The sequence below is a fragment of the Garra rufa genome, chromosome 16, assembly GCF_049309525.1.
Source record: "Garra rufa chromosome 16, GarRuf1.0, whole genome shotgun sequence".
NCBI classification, from domain to species: Eukaryota; Metazoa; Chordata; class Actinopteri; order Cypriniformes; family Cyprinidae; genus Garra; species Garra rufa.
The window spans coordinates 3,807,662-3,830,017 of NC_133376.1; the positions used below are offsets into that span (position 1 = coordinate 3,807,662).

Sequence of the window (22,356 nt, forward strand, 5' to 3'; positions counted from 1 at the left end):
GACCTGGATGACAAAAAACTCATTGCAATTTAATTAAAATAAAACCGAGGTGTTGCTACTGGGCCCTGCTGTTACTAATAACGCCATTGAAACACAGTTAGATTCTCTAAGTAACAACCTACACGACTACGTGAAGGATCTTGGAGTCCATTTTGATCCTCTTCTCCACTTTGACAAGCATATAAATACAAGAGTAGTTTTTTTTCATCTCAGATCATTGGCTAAGGTGAAACACTTTCAATCCAGTAAAGACCTTGAAATTGTAATTCATGCGTTCATTTCTTCTCGCCTGGATTACTGTAACTCTCTGCACGTTGGCCTTCCTCAATCTACACTCTCTCGGTTACAGACGGTTCAAAATGCAGCAGCCAGATTCTTAACAGGAACTAAGAAAAGGGATCACATCACCCCTGTCCTTGCCTCATTGCACTGGCTCCCTATACAATTTAGAGTTGATTTTAAGATTCTTCTTTTTGCATATAAGGCATTGCATAATTTTGCCCCAAACTATATCTGCAATCTCATCACACCCTATGCAGATTCTAGGTCTTTAAGATCTAATGATCAGTTACTATTATCCGTCCCCGGTTCACGCTGTAAAACAAAGGGTGATCGGGCTTTTCCAGTAGTTGCCCCAAAACTCTGGAACAGTTTACCATTGCACATCAGAGCTTCTACATCATTGGGTGTTTTTAAATCAAGCTTAAAGACATGCTTTTACTCATTAGCATTTGGTTGATGCTGTGCATGTACTTTGAATAGTTAATTTGTGCTAAATTGTTGTGTTATGAATTTAGATTTTAATTGTTCTTATATTTGTTTTATCTTTCTGCTGTTTATTTTTATTTTTATTGTAAAGCACTTTGGATCAACTATGGTTGTGTTAAGCTTGTGCTCTATAAATAAAATTTGACTTGACCGACTTGACAAAGCAAAAACAGAACCGTCACAACTTGATAAATTTATATTAAAAAAACTGAAATATTGCATAAGGATTCATACCCTTAACTCAGTGCTTAGCCGAAGCACCTTCATAGCCTCAAGTCTTTTTGAGTTTGATGCGATAAGCTTTGTACATCAGCATTTGGCAATTATCTAACATTCTTTGCCTCACGGCTTTACCTTTCAAGCTCTGTCAGCTTGGACGACGGCAGATGCAAATTTTCAGGTTTCTCCAGGAATTTTTTATTGGGTTCAAGCCCAGACACTGGCTGGACAACTCAAGGACAGAGTTGTCTATAAGCCACTCTTGGTGTGTGTTTAGGGTCATTGTCTTGTTGGAAGGTGAACCTTCTGTCCAGTCTGAGGTTCTGAATGCTCTGGACTGGCTTTACATTAAGGCTATCTCAATATTTTGCTATGTTGGGCTTTCCTTTTACTCTGCTCAGTCCCTGCCACTGAAAAACAACTCCACAGCATGAGGCTGCTACCGGCACACTTTACTTTTGGGATGGTGCTCTGCAGGTGATGAGCAGTGCCTGGTGTCCTTTAAACATGATGTTTGGAATTGAGGTTCATCAGACCAGAGAATCTTGTTTCTAACAGTCCGAAAGTCCTTTAGATGCTTTTTTTTTTTGAATTTTGCAAATTCCCAGTGTGTTTTCATGCGTCTTCACTGAGGAGAGGATTGAGTCTTGCCACACTGCCATAAAGCCCAGGTCGGTGGACTGTTGTAGTGATGTTTGTCCATCTGTAAGTTTCTCCCATCTGCACATATGATCATAAAGCTCAACTAGAGTGACCATCAGCTTCTTGTCACCACTCTAGCCAAGGCCCTTCTCCATCAATTGCTCAGTTTGGCCAGGAGGCCAGCTCTAGGAAGAGTTCTGGCTGCTTTTTACCTCAGGGCTTGGTTTTTGCTCTGATATATATCTTCAGCTGTTAGACCATTTATTACGATGTGTGTGCCTTTCAAACCCATGGTCAAATCATACCCATTCAATTTCATTTACTACAGGTTAACTTCACTCAAAGTGTAGTAACATCTACAAGCAATATGAATGCTCCTGAGCTAAATTCCCAGATAAGGGTATGAATACTTATGCAATGGAAGCATTTAAGTTTTTTATAAGGGGGGGGGGGGGGCAAGCACCGAACCTTTGGCATTCTTCTTCTTCCATTTTTTTCTTCCGCACTTGAGTCTATGGCAGCCCATAGAACCGCTTGCGGGAAAGTTGTGAAATTAGGCACATTGATAGAGGACAGTCTCAACATTACCCATAGCAAATTTGGAGTGTCTAACTCAAACTCTCTAGAGCCACCACTTGTGGCCACAAAACCACCATAAGAAATTCGAAAACATAGCGTGACAGCTATATATTAATGACCAATTGCCAAAATTTTGATAGTGGCAAAAATATGCAAACAAAGTGAGCCATTGGTCATTTTTTCTCTTCTCATATAGAAAAATGTCTATAACTCCCAAAATAAAATGGATATTTTCACCAAATTTGACACACATTAAAAACAAACTAAAAGAATTTAGTGGGATTGTGCCTCTCGGTGGTGATATACTACAACAAAACATGAAATTGCCATTGACTACAATAGAGTATTATGATATAAAATGCTACATTTTTACTAATGCATTGGTGTACCATTACACAACTTCGTATGCACCATCGAGACCATGACCTGAAAGCATTTAAAACATTTTGAGACCATGTGGTTGTTTTATGTTTTTTTTTTTTTTCACCCATTTTGACTAAAATCACTTTAAAATGGCTTTAATTACTCTTTGCTGCACTTGTTCTGATGCTTCCCTTGTCTAGTGCTTGGCCCCGTAATTGCTGCTTGCAGCTATATTTTTTAATAAATTTGCTATAACTTGTTTTAGCAAAAAACTTGTTTTTTTGCTTTGGAATTATAGTGTATAAACTGTAAATTGATGTGGGAAAAAAATGATTAAAGCAGAATAATATATGGCAGCAACATAACAAAATGTGAAAAAATGCAGGTGTATAAATACTTTCACAAGGCACTGTAAAAATGTAGTAAAAGGTGGGGTGTGTAACTTCTTACACTCTTTTTAATACACAATCGCAAGAATAATATTATTTTCAAACTTTGTTTTTCAAACACATAGCCCCAACCCAAACCCAGACTATTGGTTGAATCAGCTCAAGCCCATCCATGGTTTCATTTATTTACTTATTTATTTATATATTCTTTTAGGTTTAACTTGATCAGTCTGATGAAATATGAACTTAGACCAGAAATGGAAGATCAAGTTGAGACCATTGCATCGTGGGAAAGATTTTCAATGGGCTGTGTTGGCAGTGTGGCATTTACCAGATTTTACAGACTGTGCAGTAAACTTAAAGCAAGATTAGCATGGTAGATATAGGAATACTGCAAAATTAGTAGGTAGCATGATGCATGTTCTAAACATAGCTATAAATCAATAATTACATTTATCGCTTTGAAAGGTCCAACTGAATGACCGAGAACAGAAGGAGGACACTGAACTGGAAGAGCAATCAAAAGAAACACAATGCAACAAGCAATCAAGGCACTTTTAATGGCAGAAATCATCACCTGAGGCAGGACAACAGCAAACACTCCACATTTAGGACACTTTCATTCACCCTGAGCTTTCCGTCCATCTCATACTGAACTACCTCAGAAGCTACACCCACTGTGATTTGACTTTGGACACTTGATATGCACATTTATATGAGGTAGAATTGAAAACACCTTGCTTGCTTTTGTGCGTCTTCCAAATCTACGCATTTTAACCGAACCAAATTCAATATAAAACTGTACATTTGATTAGCTATAAAACCTCATTAGCAAGTGATGCCATACAGTGTATCTGCTTCAGTTTATCCTCTGTGTAAGCGACACCACGTTTCCTTATGCTAGACCACTCAGGGAGAGAAATCAAGTTGAAAAATTCAACTTTCATTAAAGACCTTTAAAATGTCATCTGTAATTTATATAAAAAAAAAAAAAGCAAAAAGGCACATACAGGCTCAAGCAGAACTTTACCAAAGCAATCTCTCATTTTAAACATTAAGGCACTTTGCGCATTAATATTTGCCACAGTTCCTCCAAAAGTCTTCGTTTAACCAAACAGGAAGCTGCACAAAGAAGAAAAGGCATTTATGTCAGTAAATAAATTCAGGTCATCATTTATATAAAGTCCTTAATTATCATTCATAAATATGCAAGTCTGCATTTGTTTGATCAAAATAATATGGTGAAGACAGTAATATTGTGAAATATTACTACAATTTAAACTAAGTCTTCATTTTGAATATACAGTGAGTAAACACATCACATTTTAGCAACCATTTTAGTATATCTTCTAAAGACAATACTTTGGAAATGAAACATGGATATATTTTAGAGTAGTCAATGTGCAGCTTGTATAGCAGTATAGATTTACTGTCCCCTGAAAATTACTCAACATACAGCCATTATTGTCTATAGTATGTTGTTTAACCATGCAAAGCTACATGTCCTATTCATCATGTTTATGTTTTTGTCAGCTTGATAGAACCATACAAAGTTGTGTATCTTGTATTAGAGCAGTTCAAATTTGGTGCTTTAAGTACAATTCTCTCATACTGACCACTGGATGTTCAACATGGCATCTCATGGCAAAGAACTCTCTGAGGATTAGAGAATTAGAATTGCTGCTCTCCACAAAGAACACTCAGAAAGTGAGTTACACTACAGTGGTCAGGGTCATACAGAGGTTTTCCAAGATAGGTTCCAGTCAGAACATGCCAGGCAAGGGTCGATCAACAAAGTTGAGCACTCATTCTGTGTGTCAGGTGCAGAACCTGGCTTCAAACAACAGATGCATGAGTGCTGCCAGCATTGCTTTAAAGGTTGCAGAAGTAGAAGATCAGCTTGTCAGTGCTCAGACCATACTCCACACACTGCAACAAGTCGGTTTGCACAGGCCTCGTCCCAGAAGGAAGCCTCATCTGAAGCTGGCTCACAAGAAAACCCACAAACAGTTTACTGAAGACAACCAAGAGCATGAATTACTGGAAGCATGTCCTGTGGTCTGATGAGACTATAAGATAAACTTGTTTGGCTCAGATGGTGTCCAGCATGTGTGGCGATGCCCTGGTGAGGAGTACCAAGAAAATTGAGTTCATTGAGGGAAACATGGATTCCATTATGCACTGTACATTCTGAAGCAGAACATGATGCCTTCCCTCCAGAAACTAGGCCGAACGGCAGTTTTCCAACATGACAACGATCCCAAACACTCCACCAAGATGACAACTTCCTCGCTGAAGAAGCTGAAGGTGATGGGGTGGCCAAGTATGTCTCCAGACCTGAACACTATTAAGCACCTGTGGGGCATCCTTAAGCGTAAAGTGGAGAAGCACCAAGTGTCTAACATCCAGCAGCTTTGTGAGGAGTGGAAGAGGATCCCAGCAACAACCTGTGCAGCTCTGGTCAATTCCATGCCCAGGATGATTAAGGCAGTGCCAGATAACAATGGTCCTAACACAAAATATTGACACTTTGGACAAGTTCACTTAGGGTGTACTCACTTTTGTTGCCAGCTATTTTGACAATAATTGCTGTATGTGGAGTAATTTTTAGAGGACAGTAAATCTTTACTGCTATCAGTGTTGTTTTCGTCAACGATGACGATGACAAAATCATTTCGTTGACGCCACTTTTTTTCATGACGATAACGAGCCGATGACGAGATAAAAATGTCTCGTTGATGACTAAAACATGACAAGACGTGTGTGAGTTTTCATTGACGAGACGAGAATAGACGAAAATGTTAGTGGGTGGTCCGTCAGACGTTTAAAATGCATGACATTTCCGCTTATTGTGCATGCCAATCATAACCTAAAACGTATCTGCCGCTATAGCAAGCCGTTTTAGCATTAAATACTCTTTGCTATACTAGTATGGCAAGCCGTTTTAGCATTCCATCCTTGTTTGTCTTTTATGTTTTAAAATATTCCTTCATTATTGTAATTATTGGAGAAAATAGTCGATCCGGAAGCTCACATTGTGTTGAACTATAGATCTGCTATTTTCAGAACTTACAAGTGACACTACCCAACAGCAAAATACTTACTGACCTACATTAATTTGTTAAAAGACTACTTTTTCCCCTTTTTTGACTAAAACTAGACTAAAACCTTTTTGACTTTTAGTCGACTAAAACTATCACATATAGAAGTGACTAAAATTTGACTAAAACTAATAAGCATTTTAGTCCAAAAGACTAAGACTAAATCTAAGATGGTTGTCAAAAACAACACTGACTGCTATACGAGCTGCACATTGACTACTCTAAAATATATCCAAGTTTCATTTCTATAGTATTGTCCCTTGAGAAGATATACTAAAATGGTTGCTGAAATGTGAGGGGTGTACTAACTTTTGTGTAATTGAATCAATGTAATTGATTGCTGTGATTACAGCAGAATTTTCAGCATCTTTTCTCCAGTCTTCAGTGTCACACAATTTTTCAGAAATCATTCTAATATGCTGATTTGCTGCTCAAAAAACAATTTTGACTATTATCAATGTTAAAAACAGCTGTGTTGCCAAATATTTTGCATGATACGTTTTATTTTTCAAGATTTTTTGATGAATAAAATATTTAACCACTACATTTATTTGAAAGAAATCCTTTGAATCACTAACATGTCTATAGTGTCACTTTTGTCCAATTTAATGCAACCTTGTTGCATAAAGTAATAATTTAAAAAATCCCAAAGTTTTTATTGGTAATGAATAAAATATTCATTGCAGCATATTCAGGTCAATAATCAAATCCAAGTAAATAAGCGAGATTTATGTGACATCAGATTCCCTTTCCACTGAAGGTCAAGATGCTTTTTAGATCTTAAATCGTGTTCAGAACATGAATATTAGTGATGTTAGATTTAGCTCCAATGCTGCTGTTATGGACTCAAAACTAATTTTACATTAAATAAAAAATTGCATTACAATGCTCTCAGACGTTCAGACTTTTGCATTGATATCCCTAGCCGCCAGCGGTCTAATGATCTCACCTGTAAGGATATCCGTGATATTTGGCCCTAAAGATGGACAGCAACCAACTGAAGAACAGCACAACCAGCCCGATTCCTGCTACACACATGACTGCAGAGAAAACAAGACAACAATTAAACCTGGTCTGACTTCTCAAGCGCTCATAATCTCCAGAGCACAGGTCGGTCGACAGCTTACTTTTCCTCTTCCCGACGTCCAGGTCAGAGGTCGCAGCCTCATGAAGCAGCACCATTCCTAAAGTCACCGCAGCATCTGTACCACAGTTCAGGAACACAATCTTGACAGATATATATATAAAAAAAAAACCCCGGCAAGACTATGTCCTAACTAGGCATAAAACCACAGCCAATCACAACATATCCATGGGTTAATACAGAGACAGAGCGACACGCGTCATAATCCGAAAACCATGCCCACGGAGGGCTTTCCATTGACTTTGTATTGCGGGAAGCTGCCTCCTTGTCATTTCTGACTTATAACAAAAATCAGAACAATGTCTAAAAGTTGCTATGTGACAAGGTGTACAGTAAACAAGCTAAAAAACACAAAACTATGTTTTTATAAGCTGTATAAACTGTATTGGTCTATGTCAGTGTTCTTTTTCCTTACCTTCCTTTTGTTGGTGAAATGATCCAACTGAATGGCCCAACTTGAAATACCTTGACATCCACAACTATTTGTGTCCTTAAACACAATTTTTTTGGTTCGACAGCTTATAAAAACATACAGTGCCCTTCACTAATATTGGCACCCTTAGTAAATATGAGCAAAGGTGACTGTGAAAATAAATCTGCATAATTTATCCTTTAGATCTTTCATTCGAAAAATTCACAAAATTCAAACCTTCTAAAATTCTAAGTAAAAGATGGAAAATGGGGGGGGGGGGTCTCATTATGAAATAAATGTTTTTCTCTAGTTCACGTTGGCCACAATTATTGGCACCCCTAGAAATGTGTCTAAGCAAAATATCTCTGAAGTATATTCCCATTAATATTACAATTTTTTTAGCACACCAGGGTGGCTAGGAGTATAAAATTGTCCAGTCTGTTACACAGGAATATAAATATGACGAACACAAAAGCCAAATTCCCCAATTATCCATCACAAGAAGTAAAACCAAAGAGTGTACAGTCGTGGCCAAAAGTTTTGAGAATTACATAAATATTGGAAATTGGAAAAGTTGCTGCTTAAGTATTTATAATAGCAATTTGCATATACTCCAGAATGTTATGAAGAGTGATCAGATGAATTGGGTGACCTGCAAAGAAACGCGTGCAGCCATCATTGCGTTGCGTAAAAATGGCTTCACAGGCAAGGATATTGTGGCTACTAAGATTGCACCTAAATCAACAATTTATAGGATCATCAAGAACTTCAAGGAAAGAGGTTCAATTCTTGTTAAAAAGGCTTCAGGGCGTCCAAGAAAGTCCAGCAAGCGCCAGGATTGTCTCCTAAAAAGGATTCAGCTGTGGGATCGGAGTGCCACCAGTGCAGAGCTTGCTCAGGAATGGCAGCAGGCAGGTGTGAGCGCATCTGAACACACAGTGAGGCCAAGACTTTTGGAAGATGGCCTGGTGTCAAGAAGGGCAGCAAAGAAGCCACTTCTCTCCAAAAACAAACAAACACCAGGGACAGATTGATCTTCTGCAAAAAGTATGGCGAATGGACTGCTGAGGACTGGGGCAAAGTCATATTCTCTGATGAAGCCTCTTTCCGATTGTTTGGGGCATCTGGAAAAAGGCTTGTCCGGAGAAGAAAAGGTGAGCGCTACCATCAGTCCTGTGTCATGCCAACAGTAAAGCATCCTGAGACCATTCATGTGTGGGGTTGCTTCTCATCCAAGGGAGTGGGCTCACTCACAATTTTGCCCAAAAACACAGCCATGAATAAAGAATGGTACCAAAACACCCTCCAACAGCAACTTCTTCCAACAATCCAACAACAGTTTGGTGAAGAACAATGCATTTTCCAGCACGATGGAGCACCGTGCCATAAGGCAAAAGTGATAACTAAGTGGCTCGGGCACCAAAACGTTGATATTTTGGGTCCATGGCCTGGAAACTCCCCAAATCTTAAAACTTGTGGTCAATCCTCAAGAGGCGGGTGGACAAACAAAAACCCACTAATTCTGACAAACTCCAAGAAGTGATTCTGAAAGAATGGGTTGCTATCAGTCAGGATTTGGCCCAGAAGTTGATTGAGAGCATGCTCAGTCGAATTGCAGAGGTCCTGAACAAGAAGGGCCAACACTGCAAATACTGACTCTTTGCATAAATGTCATGTAATTGTCGATAAAAGCCTTTGAAACGTATGAAGTGCTTGTAATTATATTTCAGTACATCACAGAAACAACTGAAACAAAGATCTAAAAGCAGTTTAGCAGCAAACTTTGTGAAAACTAATATTTGTGTCATTCTCAAAACTTTTGGCCACGACTGTAGTTCTGATGTGCAGAACAAGTTTGTTGAGCTTCACAAAATAGAAAGTGGCTGTAAGAAAAGAGCTAACGCATTGAAAATCCCCATTCCCACCATCAGGCAATAATTAAGAAGTTCCAATCAACAAAAGATGTTACAAATCTGCCTAGAAGAGGACGTGTGTTTATATCATCCTAATGCATGATAAGAAGGAGAGTTTGAGGGGCCAAAGACTCTCCAAGGATCACAGCTGGAGAATTGCAGATAATTGTTGAGTTTTGGGGTCAGAAAGCCTAAAATAAAAACAAAAACAAACTCCAGCATATTCACTTGTCAGACATGACTGGAACTGTTATCTTGGGAAAAGGACGTTGCAATAATTGGGTGCCAATAATAGTGGCCAACGAGAACTAGAGAAAAACATTTATTTCATAATGAGATTGATTTACTCCAATGAAAAGTTAGAACTGTGTGAACTTTTTGAATGAAAGATCAAAAGGATAAATAATGCAGATTTATTTTCACATCCACCTTTGTTCATATTTACCAGGGGTGCCAATATTAGTGGAGGGCACTGTAGGTCTGTGTTTTTTAGCTTGTTTACTGTACACCTTGTCACATAGCAGCTTTTAGACACTGTTCTGTTTTTTGTTATAAGTCAGAAATGTAGAGGAGTCAGCTTCCCGCAATACAAAGTTAATGGAGAGCACTGGATTGTTTTCCCTCCCGGTGTGTGCGTGGCCTAAATGCGCTTGTCTCTATACAACTATGTGTATTGTGTACAGATACACTACCATTCAAATGTGTGGGGTCCGTACAATTTCTTAGTTTTTTTTAAGAGAAATTAAAACTTTTATTCAGCATGTAATGGCAATTATGCAGTGGAACTGATCTGAGTGCAGTGAAGGATACTGAAGAGAAGAACAATGTGAGTCTCTGCCACAAACTGAGCCTGACTGCTGCCGTGGATGTAACTCTGAAATGAGACACATACGTTACTGTGGACTGTCATCTGAAATAAAACCTGAACAAATTAAAACTTCTCATTTTCAGTGCAGTGGCTTTATTCAGATAAAACAGTGGCCGTTTATCCACCTTTTTCTTCAACGTGGAAGTAAGCCTATGGGCAAGACATCCATTTCATGAGACACAATAGAAAAATAACTAGAAGAATAACAAAGTGCAGTTAACAGTAAAACTGTTTGCACTACAAACCAGTGTGTTCATAATTAAAATAATACATTAAAATAATATGGTAAGACACAGCGATTTGCAATATCAAGCAGCAAAACAAGCTGTTTTGTACAGCTGGACGCGGAAGAGAACAGAAGCCAGACCCATAAAATGTACTAATTGCTGAGCAATTCCTTACGGGAAGAATAAGGCGGATTGACAAGCCTTAAAGAAGACAAAACAACAAAACCAAGTGTTTTTCTGTTAGAGAGTATGAATGAGAGTGGAAAACATTGTGCGTATGTACACTACCAGTCAAACGTTTTTGAAAAGTAAGATTTTCAATGTTTTTTAAAGAAGTCTCTTTTGCTCACTAAGCCTGCATTATTTCAAAATTGTACTGTTTTTGCTGTACTTTGGATCAAATAAATGCCGGCTTGGTGAGCAAAAGAGACTTCTTTAAAAAACACCTTAGGCCGCGTTCACACTTGGCCTCTTTTTTGACAAGAGGAAGTTGACCAGGGCGTTTTTTTAGTACGCTTGCAGGGTTCTGTTACAAAAAGCAGCCGAGTGCGTCTTTAGTTGCTATAACAACAGCTGCAACAGTGGCGTAGTGCTGTGTGGTGAAGAAATGTCGAGAAAGGGCCTCTTTGTGATGTATATAATGATATAGTTGTTTACTCATATCATACAACTCCTTGTGCTCCGAAACTAGTACGATAAGTTTATCTACCGGCAACTTCTCCGTTTTTTTTCTTGTTGTTTTTGTTGTTATGGAAACGATAGGTCCCGCTACTCGCTTGTCATTGGTCAGCTGTCAAAAAAGCGCTTGACGTAGGGCGTTTTCTTAAAAAAAGTTCAACTTTTTTCAACTTAAAAAGACGCTCTGAGCTGCAAAAAAAGACGCCGGCGGTGGCGTTTAAAAAAAGCGCTAGGGCTTTTTTGAAAAGACGGTTTACTCCATAGGATTAGAATGTAAAACAGGCGCTGGCAGTTTGAAAAAGGACGCCAAGTGTGAACGCGGCCTTACTGTTCAAAAACTTTTGACTGGTAGTGTATGGCAGCAAAAATAAAAAAAAACATCATTAACATTATTAGTTAAACTCATAGATCATTCAAATAATAAAAAAGGCATGTCATAACCTGTTTAAAGACCTTAATAAACTGAAGAGTATGGTGGCACTTAGTCTATGGACTAACAAAACAAACTTTAATCAAATACACACATTAAAGTAGGGGTGGGCGGTACACCGGTGTCATAGTCAGCACCGGTGTGACATTGCGCCACGACATGGATTTTCTAATACCGTCAATACCGTAATAAATCAATTATGTGCCTCGAACGGCTGCATTTACATCAATAATAGCTAATTCTACATAATAAGGCATTACATGTTCTTCAAACGTTCAGTTGTGGTCTGAATACCTGTCCTTATACTATATATCTTGTTGTAAATAAAAAAGTAAAACATATTCTTTCAGCTTTGCAGGTGGTAGGTAAAAGGGGAGTGGCCATTAAACGACTGGTGAAACATCGTGAAGAAAGGTCGGCCCTGTAGCCTATACCAGGGGCGGAGTGCAATCGGGATGATCGGGACTTTTCCCAGTCGGCCGGCCGAAGGATTTACACAGCGGATCACAAATTGAGCGGGCGAAATTGAGTACAAGATTGCAGCAAATCCTCCAGTCTATTTTTGTCATCTCTCTTTACTTTCGACCCATGATCAGTCAAATCTAAAGGTCATTGCACACTGAGTCCGATTTTCGTATGCGTTTTTTTTGTTTTCTCATATTCGCCATCTTTATCAAAATGCTTATTATATTAAGGCAGTGTGTAAACTCGATTAATATAACCTGTATTTTTTTTTAACGTGCAAAAATCTCGGACGAAAATTTCGTACTCGTGTGCAATGACATTAACTCCAGCAGCTCGTGTTGGATGCAGGGTTGCCAAGTCCGCGTTTTTCCCCACAGAATTGGTCTACTTTTAAACTGTTGCCATGGGTTGATTTCCCCCAGTTATTAAAAGGTTTTAAATATTGCAGAAATTAAATTTCAATAAAAAATAATTTTTGTTTTGTTGTACACTGTTAAGTAAGATCTTTAGGTTTTTGCAAAATAAATATGTTGAGAATGCATAATACTCTCCCGTGTCTCTTTTTGATAAGGATACCTACCAGTTACTTATTATATTATAAAAATACTGTGATATTAATTTTAGGTCATATCGCCCACTCCTACATTAAAGATTTACAGTCTTTCGCTTCCAGGAAATTGGATCAGAAATACGGATGACTCAAGTTTTGTCCAATCAAATGCTCTCTAGAATGACTGACAATGATTAAAAAGTGACAAACAATTCTCAATATGAAATACATCAGAACAGCGAAGATAACTGGGACTGTTAAGCCATTTCATTGGGTTTTTAAAGTATCAAACCAAACAAAAATGACACAAAGGCACATGAAGTACAGGGTCTTACTAACCACTTGGCCAGAGTTTGGGTTCTTGTGAGCGTATGGTGGTCCTCGGATGTGGTTCCACATTTGACCCGATGTCATGATCAAAACAAAACACTGCATTGAGAGAGAAAAGTGTCCATGTTAATTAGATACTTACTAGGTTTTTTCTGAAGAAATTAAAAATGTTTGCCTACGCTAAACTCACCACTATGTTAGTAGGGTGTTGTTATGTAGTTTCTAAGGTTTTCAGAACGGTTATTAAATGCAACGCTATGTAGCTGCTAATTTGTTGACAGTCGTAGGTATAAATCAGGCTTGTGCACAATTCAGAATTTCAGAATTGGCCGCCATTCAATTCATGAGTTGGAATTTGAATTGAATTGACTCCGCCCCACAGGAAGTTGAATTTGAATTGGAGTTGGAATGACAGGAAGTGGAATTAAATTCATGGCAATTCAAAGACATTCCACTCAATCATACAACAGAAAGAATGTGTTGAATCTCACATACAATTACATTAATTTTGTAATTTAATAGCATCATTTCATTACACATAACTAATCACTCCTCAACCCTGCATAATGATCAAATTCTTGAAATAAATTACTCCCTCAACGTTTGATTAGTTTTGTTCAAAATGTTATTTTCATTTCAAAGTAATCAAATAACACAAAGTTGCTGTAAATGCAGTTGTCATTTATTCCAATGCAAAACTCATTGAGCAACACTGTTGCATCTAATTCTCAAAATTACAATTAAAATAAATCAAACTTAATTATGTGTTCTGTGACTAGAGCTTTTAACTTTAATTGCTGGGGGGAATATTTCCTGTTAATGTAATCTGTACTAGTTCAAACTAATATCATTTATAGAATATGTACTGCAATCATATCTGATATATATTGTAAAGCTTCATTATTAAACACTTCACTTATGTATATGAATTTCTTTGAATTTGTATTGAATTGCAATTCTGCTTCCTTTAATTCAAATTTGAATTGTAATTCTAGATCCTGTTTTTGACATCAATTCAAATTCAACAATTGAATTGGAATTTAGGAGTCATTCTCAATTCAATTCTGAATTGTGCACAAGCCTGGTATAAATAAGGAACAAGGACAAGGACATAAATTGATTAGGTCTCTTTTGTATTGGCATTTTCATCTGGAAAACAATTCCATTTCCTTTCTATTATTTAATTTGAATAATATCTTATTAGAATTTGACTCATTTTTTCTAAACATTCTAAAGCTAAATTTGTATTAGCTAAATAAAAAAACTGGCAACACTTTATTTTAAGGACCAATTCTCACTATTAACTAGTTGGTTATTATTATGCATATTACTGCATATTGGTTGTTTATTAGTGCTTACAACGCACATATTAATGCAGGTAACACTTTCTATGAAGCCCCTATTTATAATACATTATAAGGGTATTTCTAAGGCATTATAATGAATACATAATGCATTATAAAAAAATTATAATATGTTATATCATCTCATGAATAATCATAACAATTATAATACATTATAATACTTGGGTATTTGAGGTTATAACTTTTAAGATTATGATTATTTATAACACAATGGATGCCATATTAAATCTACTTCATTTATAATGGACTATATCATATTACATTTATTTTTTTTACATTATATTATATTTTAATTTGATGGTCCCCTTAGTTTATTGACTATAAGCAACTTTCCGAACTACATGTCAACTATCACTCCTTAGAGTATCAGTAGACTTAGGTTAGGCTATCAAAATACAGTGTAAGCATATATTTAGCACACTACTACTAATAATTATTGCTAGCTGACATGCAGTTGCAGAGTTACTTATCAAAAGCTGTCTAAAGGGTACCATCAAAATAATCAAACTGATCATATTACACTTTCATCTGATCTGATACCTGATCTTATGGCTCTTTGAGAAATATTATAATTACTTATAAGTGGTCTTTGTATGCTTTAAATGAAGTGACATGAGTAACATGGCAAGATATGAGACTTATAATACGTTATAACTATGAGGAGGTAATCATACTCTTAAAAGCTATAACCACAAATAAGTAAAAATTATAATACATTAAAACTGTTCTTATGAATACTCATGAGATGATACAACATATTATAAGGTTTTTTATAATGCATTATGCATTTATTATAATGCCTTAAAAATACCATTATAATGTATTACACATAAAAGGAGCAGAAATATTCTAATCTCATCTTTGCATTAGTGCTCACCAGTGCAGAGAAACCCCAGACGTTCTTATTGAACAGGAACTCCAGGTTGTTTCGGCGCAAGTAAGCCAGACTGCCGATGAACGCCAGCAGCAAACCCAGCATCAGCGGCCCGGCGTAGTTAGGAGGCCTGATCACCCGGATCTGAACGACACAAGACAGCATGTTAAAGACTGAAGTGAGCGTTTAGTTCATGAGTTTCTTATTGTGTCTGCACTAGTCTTACATGTACGTCTGTTCGGTCGGCCACCCATCGAGCCAGCTGTTCGGCCGCAAAACCTCGGACCTGCAGCTCATATGTGTCCGCTCGCTTCGGTTTGCCTTTGGCTGGGAAGTTGATGAATGTTGGAGCTGAGTTCATGTTGAGCTGTGGAGGACATACACAGAAAGTTATAAGAAACCTACAAGCAGCTTGTGCCTAAAACTCTCTATTGGCATTAAGGAGGATGCATTTAAATGCATCAGGTGATCTCCAAAGGTTGGTGGTAGTCAGTGTACTGGTATCTGTATTGGTTCATTTCATTGGCTCCATTCAGATATGCATATGAATATCCAATCAGTTTCAAATGGATAAAATCAAGCCCTGCTCCCCACTTTGCTTTTTGACTTGGAAATATAAATCACATTATATTAGTTTGCCAAGTTTTTTCACCATTGCATAAATTAATTAGCCAATATTTGATTTTTTTACAGTTTTGTCAATTGCAAAACAACAATTAAAAAATATTCACGTAACACTGAACATTTTTAACATTCTAGTAGACATTATAGCCTACCAACAAACCACAATTTAACTTAAAATTAAAAAGTTAGTAAAATAAAATTCTTTGGCCATTTTTAAGACCCCCTTCTTGAATCAGGCATGTGTTTTAATGTACAAATAAACACAGCCTTGGTGAGCAAAGGAGAAAGTTAATAAATGTATTAATAGAGCTGTTGAAATTATTGTTATTTTTGTCTTTTTTATTTTATTTTAAAGAACAACAGTAAAATGACAATACTAACATTTATGAATGTTGACTTTTATTTTGGTGGAAACCCAAAAGAAGACCTCAGTCCTACTTTTTGCTGACAGCAGCAGATTTATGAATGATTCTCATCTTTGGACTTTGAACCCTGACTAAGGAGCTCATGCAGCGCTGTCAGAATAAATACAACTGGTGCGTGTATTAGACAACATAACGCTCTGTAGTTTATTTACTAATGATTTAAGGCCATTTCAGTCATTATACAATAACCAGCAACAACTATTCCTTCCTCTTCTTATTGAAGACACTAAGCACTGTCGGTGCTTGTAATGGCTTTCTCGTTTTAAATGCTTTTACACTGCCTTTTCACTTACTTGACTACTTAATTTTGGTTGCCGAACATTTCGTGCATCCCTAGTAAAAAGGGTTGCTAATGCTTTTTCAAGTTCACAAACAAATCTGAAGCAGAGTACAAAGGTAAAAAAAATTCAAGATAGTTACCATTTGGAAAACATCTGAGCCTTCATCAAAATCCACCATTGCAAAGAAAATCCTGTTGGTAAATGCACTCGAATAACGCCAAGAGTTCGCGAGGATCTGGTACTCTTCATCGGCCTGTCTGAAAACAAAAGTAAAAAAAAAATTGACATATGTTGAAATAACAAGTATATATATAATGCAAATAAGGCTTTAGATTTCAATCTGAACATATCATTTTTTGTGCAACAACAAATAGTAATGCAAAATGAATGTTTCCCTGAGCTGTATCCATCTACCATTAGTGGGAAAAAGAAAATTCCATCCTAAATTTAAGTTATTTGTTGAGTCAATGACACTGTCTCAAATAGTACTTCACGTAATCTTGGCTGTCACATCTTTATACAGTGTACAACAGGGATAGGCAACGTCGGTCCTTAGAGTTTAGTTTCAACTCTAATAAAACACACCTAAACAAGCTAATCAAGGTCTTTATGATTATTAGGGCTACAGGCAGGTGAGGCTTTTTTTTCAGGGTTGGAGCTAAACTCTGCAGGATATCAGCACTCCAGGACCGACTTTGCCTATCCCTGGTGTACGGTGTCCCAGGTGCCTTTTTTTTTTTTTTTTAAACTTCTACTACTTTGACTTCCTGATAGTAAAAACAGCATAATATCATGAAAGTGTGCACTACAAGGGAGTGCCTTTTGGGACAGAGCCAGTGTTGATAGTTAAGACATTCAAACAAACAGAGCAGTGTTTAATAGTATCACAGTCTTACACTTTTCATGGAAATTATTTTTTATAGATTTTTTTTTGTAATAGTTGACCCATATGCTAATATCGGATCAATTAATGATTTAATCAATTTAATAATGGAAATTAGCCACTCTAAAATATCACTCAAGATAACAGTAAATAAATTTTTTTTTTTTTTAATTATTATCAGAACAGTTTTATATTGTAACCTACACAACAGCAGTATTGTTTTTGTATTATTCATATATATATTTTTTTTTTATTTTATTGATCACTTTTATATTTACACATTTATTCATTTAGCAGACGCTTTTATCCAAAGCGACTTACAAATTGGGAATACAACAAGTGATTCATCCTAAGGAGGCAGATCAACATAGGAAGTGCTCAAAAATACCATAGATCAGGCGTTGTTAGAGTACTTTTGTAATTCAACTTCAATTAGTTAAAACATTTTTAATTTTGTCAAGGTTTTAAGTCTAATATTTCAATTTCATTTTGTTTCAGATTTAAAAAAAAGTTTGATTAATAATACCAACCCTGCAAGACAGTAGAGTAAGCTGTGTATAGATAACCAGTTATAACCAGTGCTTGAAATTGGAATTTTATTCCATTCAAAACACTATAAAAGCGATTCCAGTTTTGCACATAAATGTAGCGCAATGTGGACTTAAAACTGTAGCAGCATATTTACAATAAAGTCTTTTGTGATTGGCCATAATACCTGCAGACTGCAGCCAATAGATGCTGTATGCAGTTTAGAGAGCTTTATGAATTAAAATGCAAGTTTGTGAGATTGTGATGAGCTAAGACAAGTGACAGTTTTTAATGATTATAAAGGGAGTTTGAAAAAGTGAAACTGAATTTATACAGCAGTTTCATACATTTTTGATTTTATACAAAAGTTAATATTAAGTGACTTACATTTTAGAGCACTGTAGTCTGATTGTGCTCTATTTCGTCAACAAAAACAGTTCCAAACAAAGTCACATCTGAGCCGCTGTGCATCTATAGTCTTTGACACAGTGCTGTTTCGTTTATGAATGAACCTACGTTTTTGAAATGATTAAATTAACGATTCAGTCACAAACACTTTGACTTGCTGCCACCTAAGGCGGTTTCAGTTTAACTATTTTTTAGTCATTTAAAGGAGTAGTTCACTTTCAGAACAAAAATGTACAGATAATGTACTCACCCCCTTGTCATTCAAGATGTTCATGTCTTTCTTTCTTCAGTCGTAAAGAAATTATGTTTTTTGAGGAAAACATTTCAGGATTTCTCTCCATATAATGGCCTTCTATGGTGCCCCGAGTTTGAACTTCCAAAATGCAGCTTCAAAGGGCTCTAAATGATCCCAGCCGAGGAGGAAGGGTCTTATCTAGCGAAACGATCGGTTATTTTCAAAACTAATTGACAATTTATATACTTTTTAACCTCAAATGCTCGTCTTGTCTCGTCTCTGCGCAGTGCATGTATAGTCAGTAGAATCCGGGTCAATGCAGTTAGGGGATGTCGTAAAACTCCCATCTCGTTTATGTCTTCAATGTCAAAATCGTCCTATAATGCTGTTTTTACCTTTTTTTTTTGTAAAGGGAGTTTGAGTTTCTTTGTATGTTCGCTTTGTAAACACTATGTTGGTACTTTTGCAGCGATCTAAAGTGATTTTGAAGTTAGGGAAGAAAACCAGATGGGAGTTTTTAGACGTACCCTAACTGTATTTACCTGAATCACACAGACTTCGCATGCGCTGCGCAGAGATGAGACAAGACGAGCATTTGAGGTTAAAAAGTTTATAAATTGTAAATTTGTTTCGAAAATAACCCATCGTTTCGCTAGATAAGACCCTTCCTCCTCGGCTGGGATCGTTTAGAGCCTTTTGAAGCTGCATTTAAACTGCATTTTGGAAGTTCAAACGTTTTCCTCAAAAAAACATAATTTCTTTACGAGTGAGGAAAGAAAGACATGAACATCTTGGATGATATCTGTGCATTGTTGTTATGAAAGTGAACTAAACCTTTAAAGTGAACTACTCCTTTAAACAGTTGAATATTTCTAGATTTAAAACTTTATATTTAAAACATTAATCTTGTAACACTGTTATTATAAAATGCATTAATTCCACCTCTGAATCTTGCCGTGCAAAGGTGAATTGTTGTTGCTGATTTCATTTGACTGGTAACTTACTCTTCCTGATTGTATTGTATCATTTTAATTTAATTTATTGTTTATTTACATTTTTGACTTTTTTATTGTCACAAAAGATGACATACATTTAATAACGTTAGAAAAGTGTCATTACAAAGGTTAAAAAAAGTCAAATATCGCTTTATAATGGGAAGGTTCATTTCTGTCATTGATGTTGTTTTTTTTCAGTAGGAGCACTCAGCATACAACAAATCTTTAATTTGGTCATAATTGCATGTGCCTGTCTTAATATCCAAGAAAGTTTAGAGAATATATAATATAAGGTTAATGTTATTATAGATTTTATAATTGAATACAACCAAAAGGACATCTACCCCCGGTTTCACAGACAGGACTTAAGCCTAGTTCTAGACTAAAATGTAAGTCTGAGCTGTTTCAACTGAAATAAACTTGCACTGACTAATCTTAAAAATATATCAGTGTGTTTTTTTGTTTTAGGATGCACACCAGTAATGTTTTTTTTTCTAAGCACGTTTATTAAAATTACTTAAATGTCCTAATTGATCTATGGCCTAATCCTGGTTTAGTGTAAACCCTGTCTGTGAAACCGGGCCCTAAAGTTACCATTATTAACCCCCTCTCCAAGCTAGAGTCCCCCCAGTGAGTTTTGGCCATTTCCACCACTGAATGCTTTCTCGGGTCTCTTACTTGCAGACTGCACACTGTCTCTGTGGCTGCAGCGCTGTGAACATGATGACGACGGAGTAGTTTCGTGGAGGGGCTCGGATCAACTTCCTGAACTTCTCTCCGTTCAGTCTGATCACCGCACGCTTACTGGTCCACTCCATCATCTGACTGACCTTCTCTGACAGCAGCGTCTGAAAACACACATATCACCCATTCATTCAAATCATGCTTTTATTCAAACTTAAAGCACATTTATGACTGCTTTAGTCCTCATGCAGTAACCTCACCTTTTATTCCTATATTAAATGCACACTAACAAAACAGTGCTTATTAAATTAGTCATTAATTCAGGAGCAGTGAGGTCAGCTATACAACAGGAAGCTTAGCTTAGTTTGCATACAGGGCCAAGTGTGTCAGCTCACAACACACGGAGTAAAAACGAAATCAGTAATTCATTTCAAGTGATTTATATATGGATCACAGTGTTCTAAAGACAATAATGTGTCATTTAATCCCCTGTGGGTTTGAGACAGAGCGAAGCTATGAGAACCAGAAGATCATTTGAGTAACCAGTGAGCTCATGTATATGAGAGATAAAACCATTTAATAAAAACCCAACAAACACCCACTGACCTCCTTCTTTTTCTGTCCATCTGATGGCGTGCCGTATAAACTAACAGCGAGGAAAGCAACTATCAAAAGTTTATAAAACATTTCTGAAGCTGCCACTGCGCCCACGACAGTCCTGCAGTAACTCCTGTCCGCTACCTATTGGTGGAGTTCAGCGATGCGGAAGTGTACGTGTCTGGGGAGCAATTGCAAAATAAAAGTCTCAAGCGACAAACAAAAGCCGGAAAATACGTTAGTGTTTTCAAAATAAAAGCCTTAAATTCCCCCTGGCTCTCTACTAATAAATAAATAAATAAATAAATAAACAAACGGAGATGTTTTTTTTCTTCTTTTTTTTCCATTGATGCCAAAATACATTACAACAGGTAAGTAACTATAATAATCTAAAAAACAAAAGAGGTAAAAAAAATAAAATAAATAATGTATAAAATAAAATAAATAAATAAAATAATAACATAAACTAGAGGTGGTACTTAATACAAGGTTAAACACTGAAAGCAATTTTGGACTTTTAAATGATTTTTTAACGCCCATCAAAGATTTATATTCTTTGTAAATAATATATAGAATTATAATAAATGTAATATATAATTATAATAAAATAGAATTATAATCAACCGGAAAAACTGACAGTAGTGGGTTCTTACCCAAAAATGAACATTTGTGAATAAAAAAAAAAGAAATTTGCCCCCAAAAAAGATTAACAATATACTGAAAACAGGAGATAGAGTTATAATAAAAGAAAATAATATCAAAAGTGTAAATAGAAATATTCTAACATTTGTTTTTTTGTTTGTTTGTTTGTTTGTTTTGAGAAATACATAACTTATACATACATAACTCATTCCATAATAATAATAATAATAATAATAATAATAATAATAATAATAATAATAATAATAATAATAATAATAATAATAATAATAATAATAATAATAATAATAAATAAAAATAACAAACACATTCCCTTCTATATCACAGAAACTATTGAAAGTTTCAATAGTTTGCATATACTTATTAAGTACACAAGGGTAGCATATATGTAATATTTTAAATGTGACTTCTTTTATTTAGTTTGTTAATAAATACTTGTGTGGAAGAGACTCTTTCGGAGTTCCTTATTTATTTATATATTTTTAATTGAACAATACAATACCCATTTACAAACTCAAGTGGGGAAAACAAATATACACTTTCCTATAATTATATATATATATATATATATATATATATATACATGGATATTTATGTATGATTAGAAATGTAAAATACGTTGTAAACATTTCTGGGGGTTGCAAGGAAAATAAACATATATACAATATATAAATATATATATAAATATAAATATATATAAATATAAATATATATATATAT

At 35.9% G+C, this 22,356-nt stretch overlaps 1 protein-coding gene across 1 annotated transcript; it reads right to left on the reverse strand.

Moving 5' to 3' along the window:
- Positions 1–3,497: 3,497 nt before the first annotated feature.
- Positions 3,498–21,112, reverse strand: magt1 (magnesium transporter 1). Its single transcript, XM_073820624.1, has 10 exons — positions 20,986–21,112; positions 20,374–20,543; positions 16,786–16,903; positions 15,543–15,683; positions 15,320–15,460; positions 13,088–13,177; positions 10,341–10,404; positions 7,189–7,263; positions 7,011–7,101; positions 3,498–4,082 (listed from the first exon to the last, which is right to left on the reverse strand). The coding sequence occupies exons 1-10, from the start codon at positions 21,064–21,066 to the stop codon at positions 4,067–4,069; spliced, it is 987 nt and encodes a 328-aa protein (XP_073676725.1). The 5' UTR covers positions 21,067–21,112; the 3' UTR covers positions 3,498–4,066.
- Positions 21,113–22,356: the final 1,244 nt, after the last annotated feature.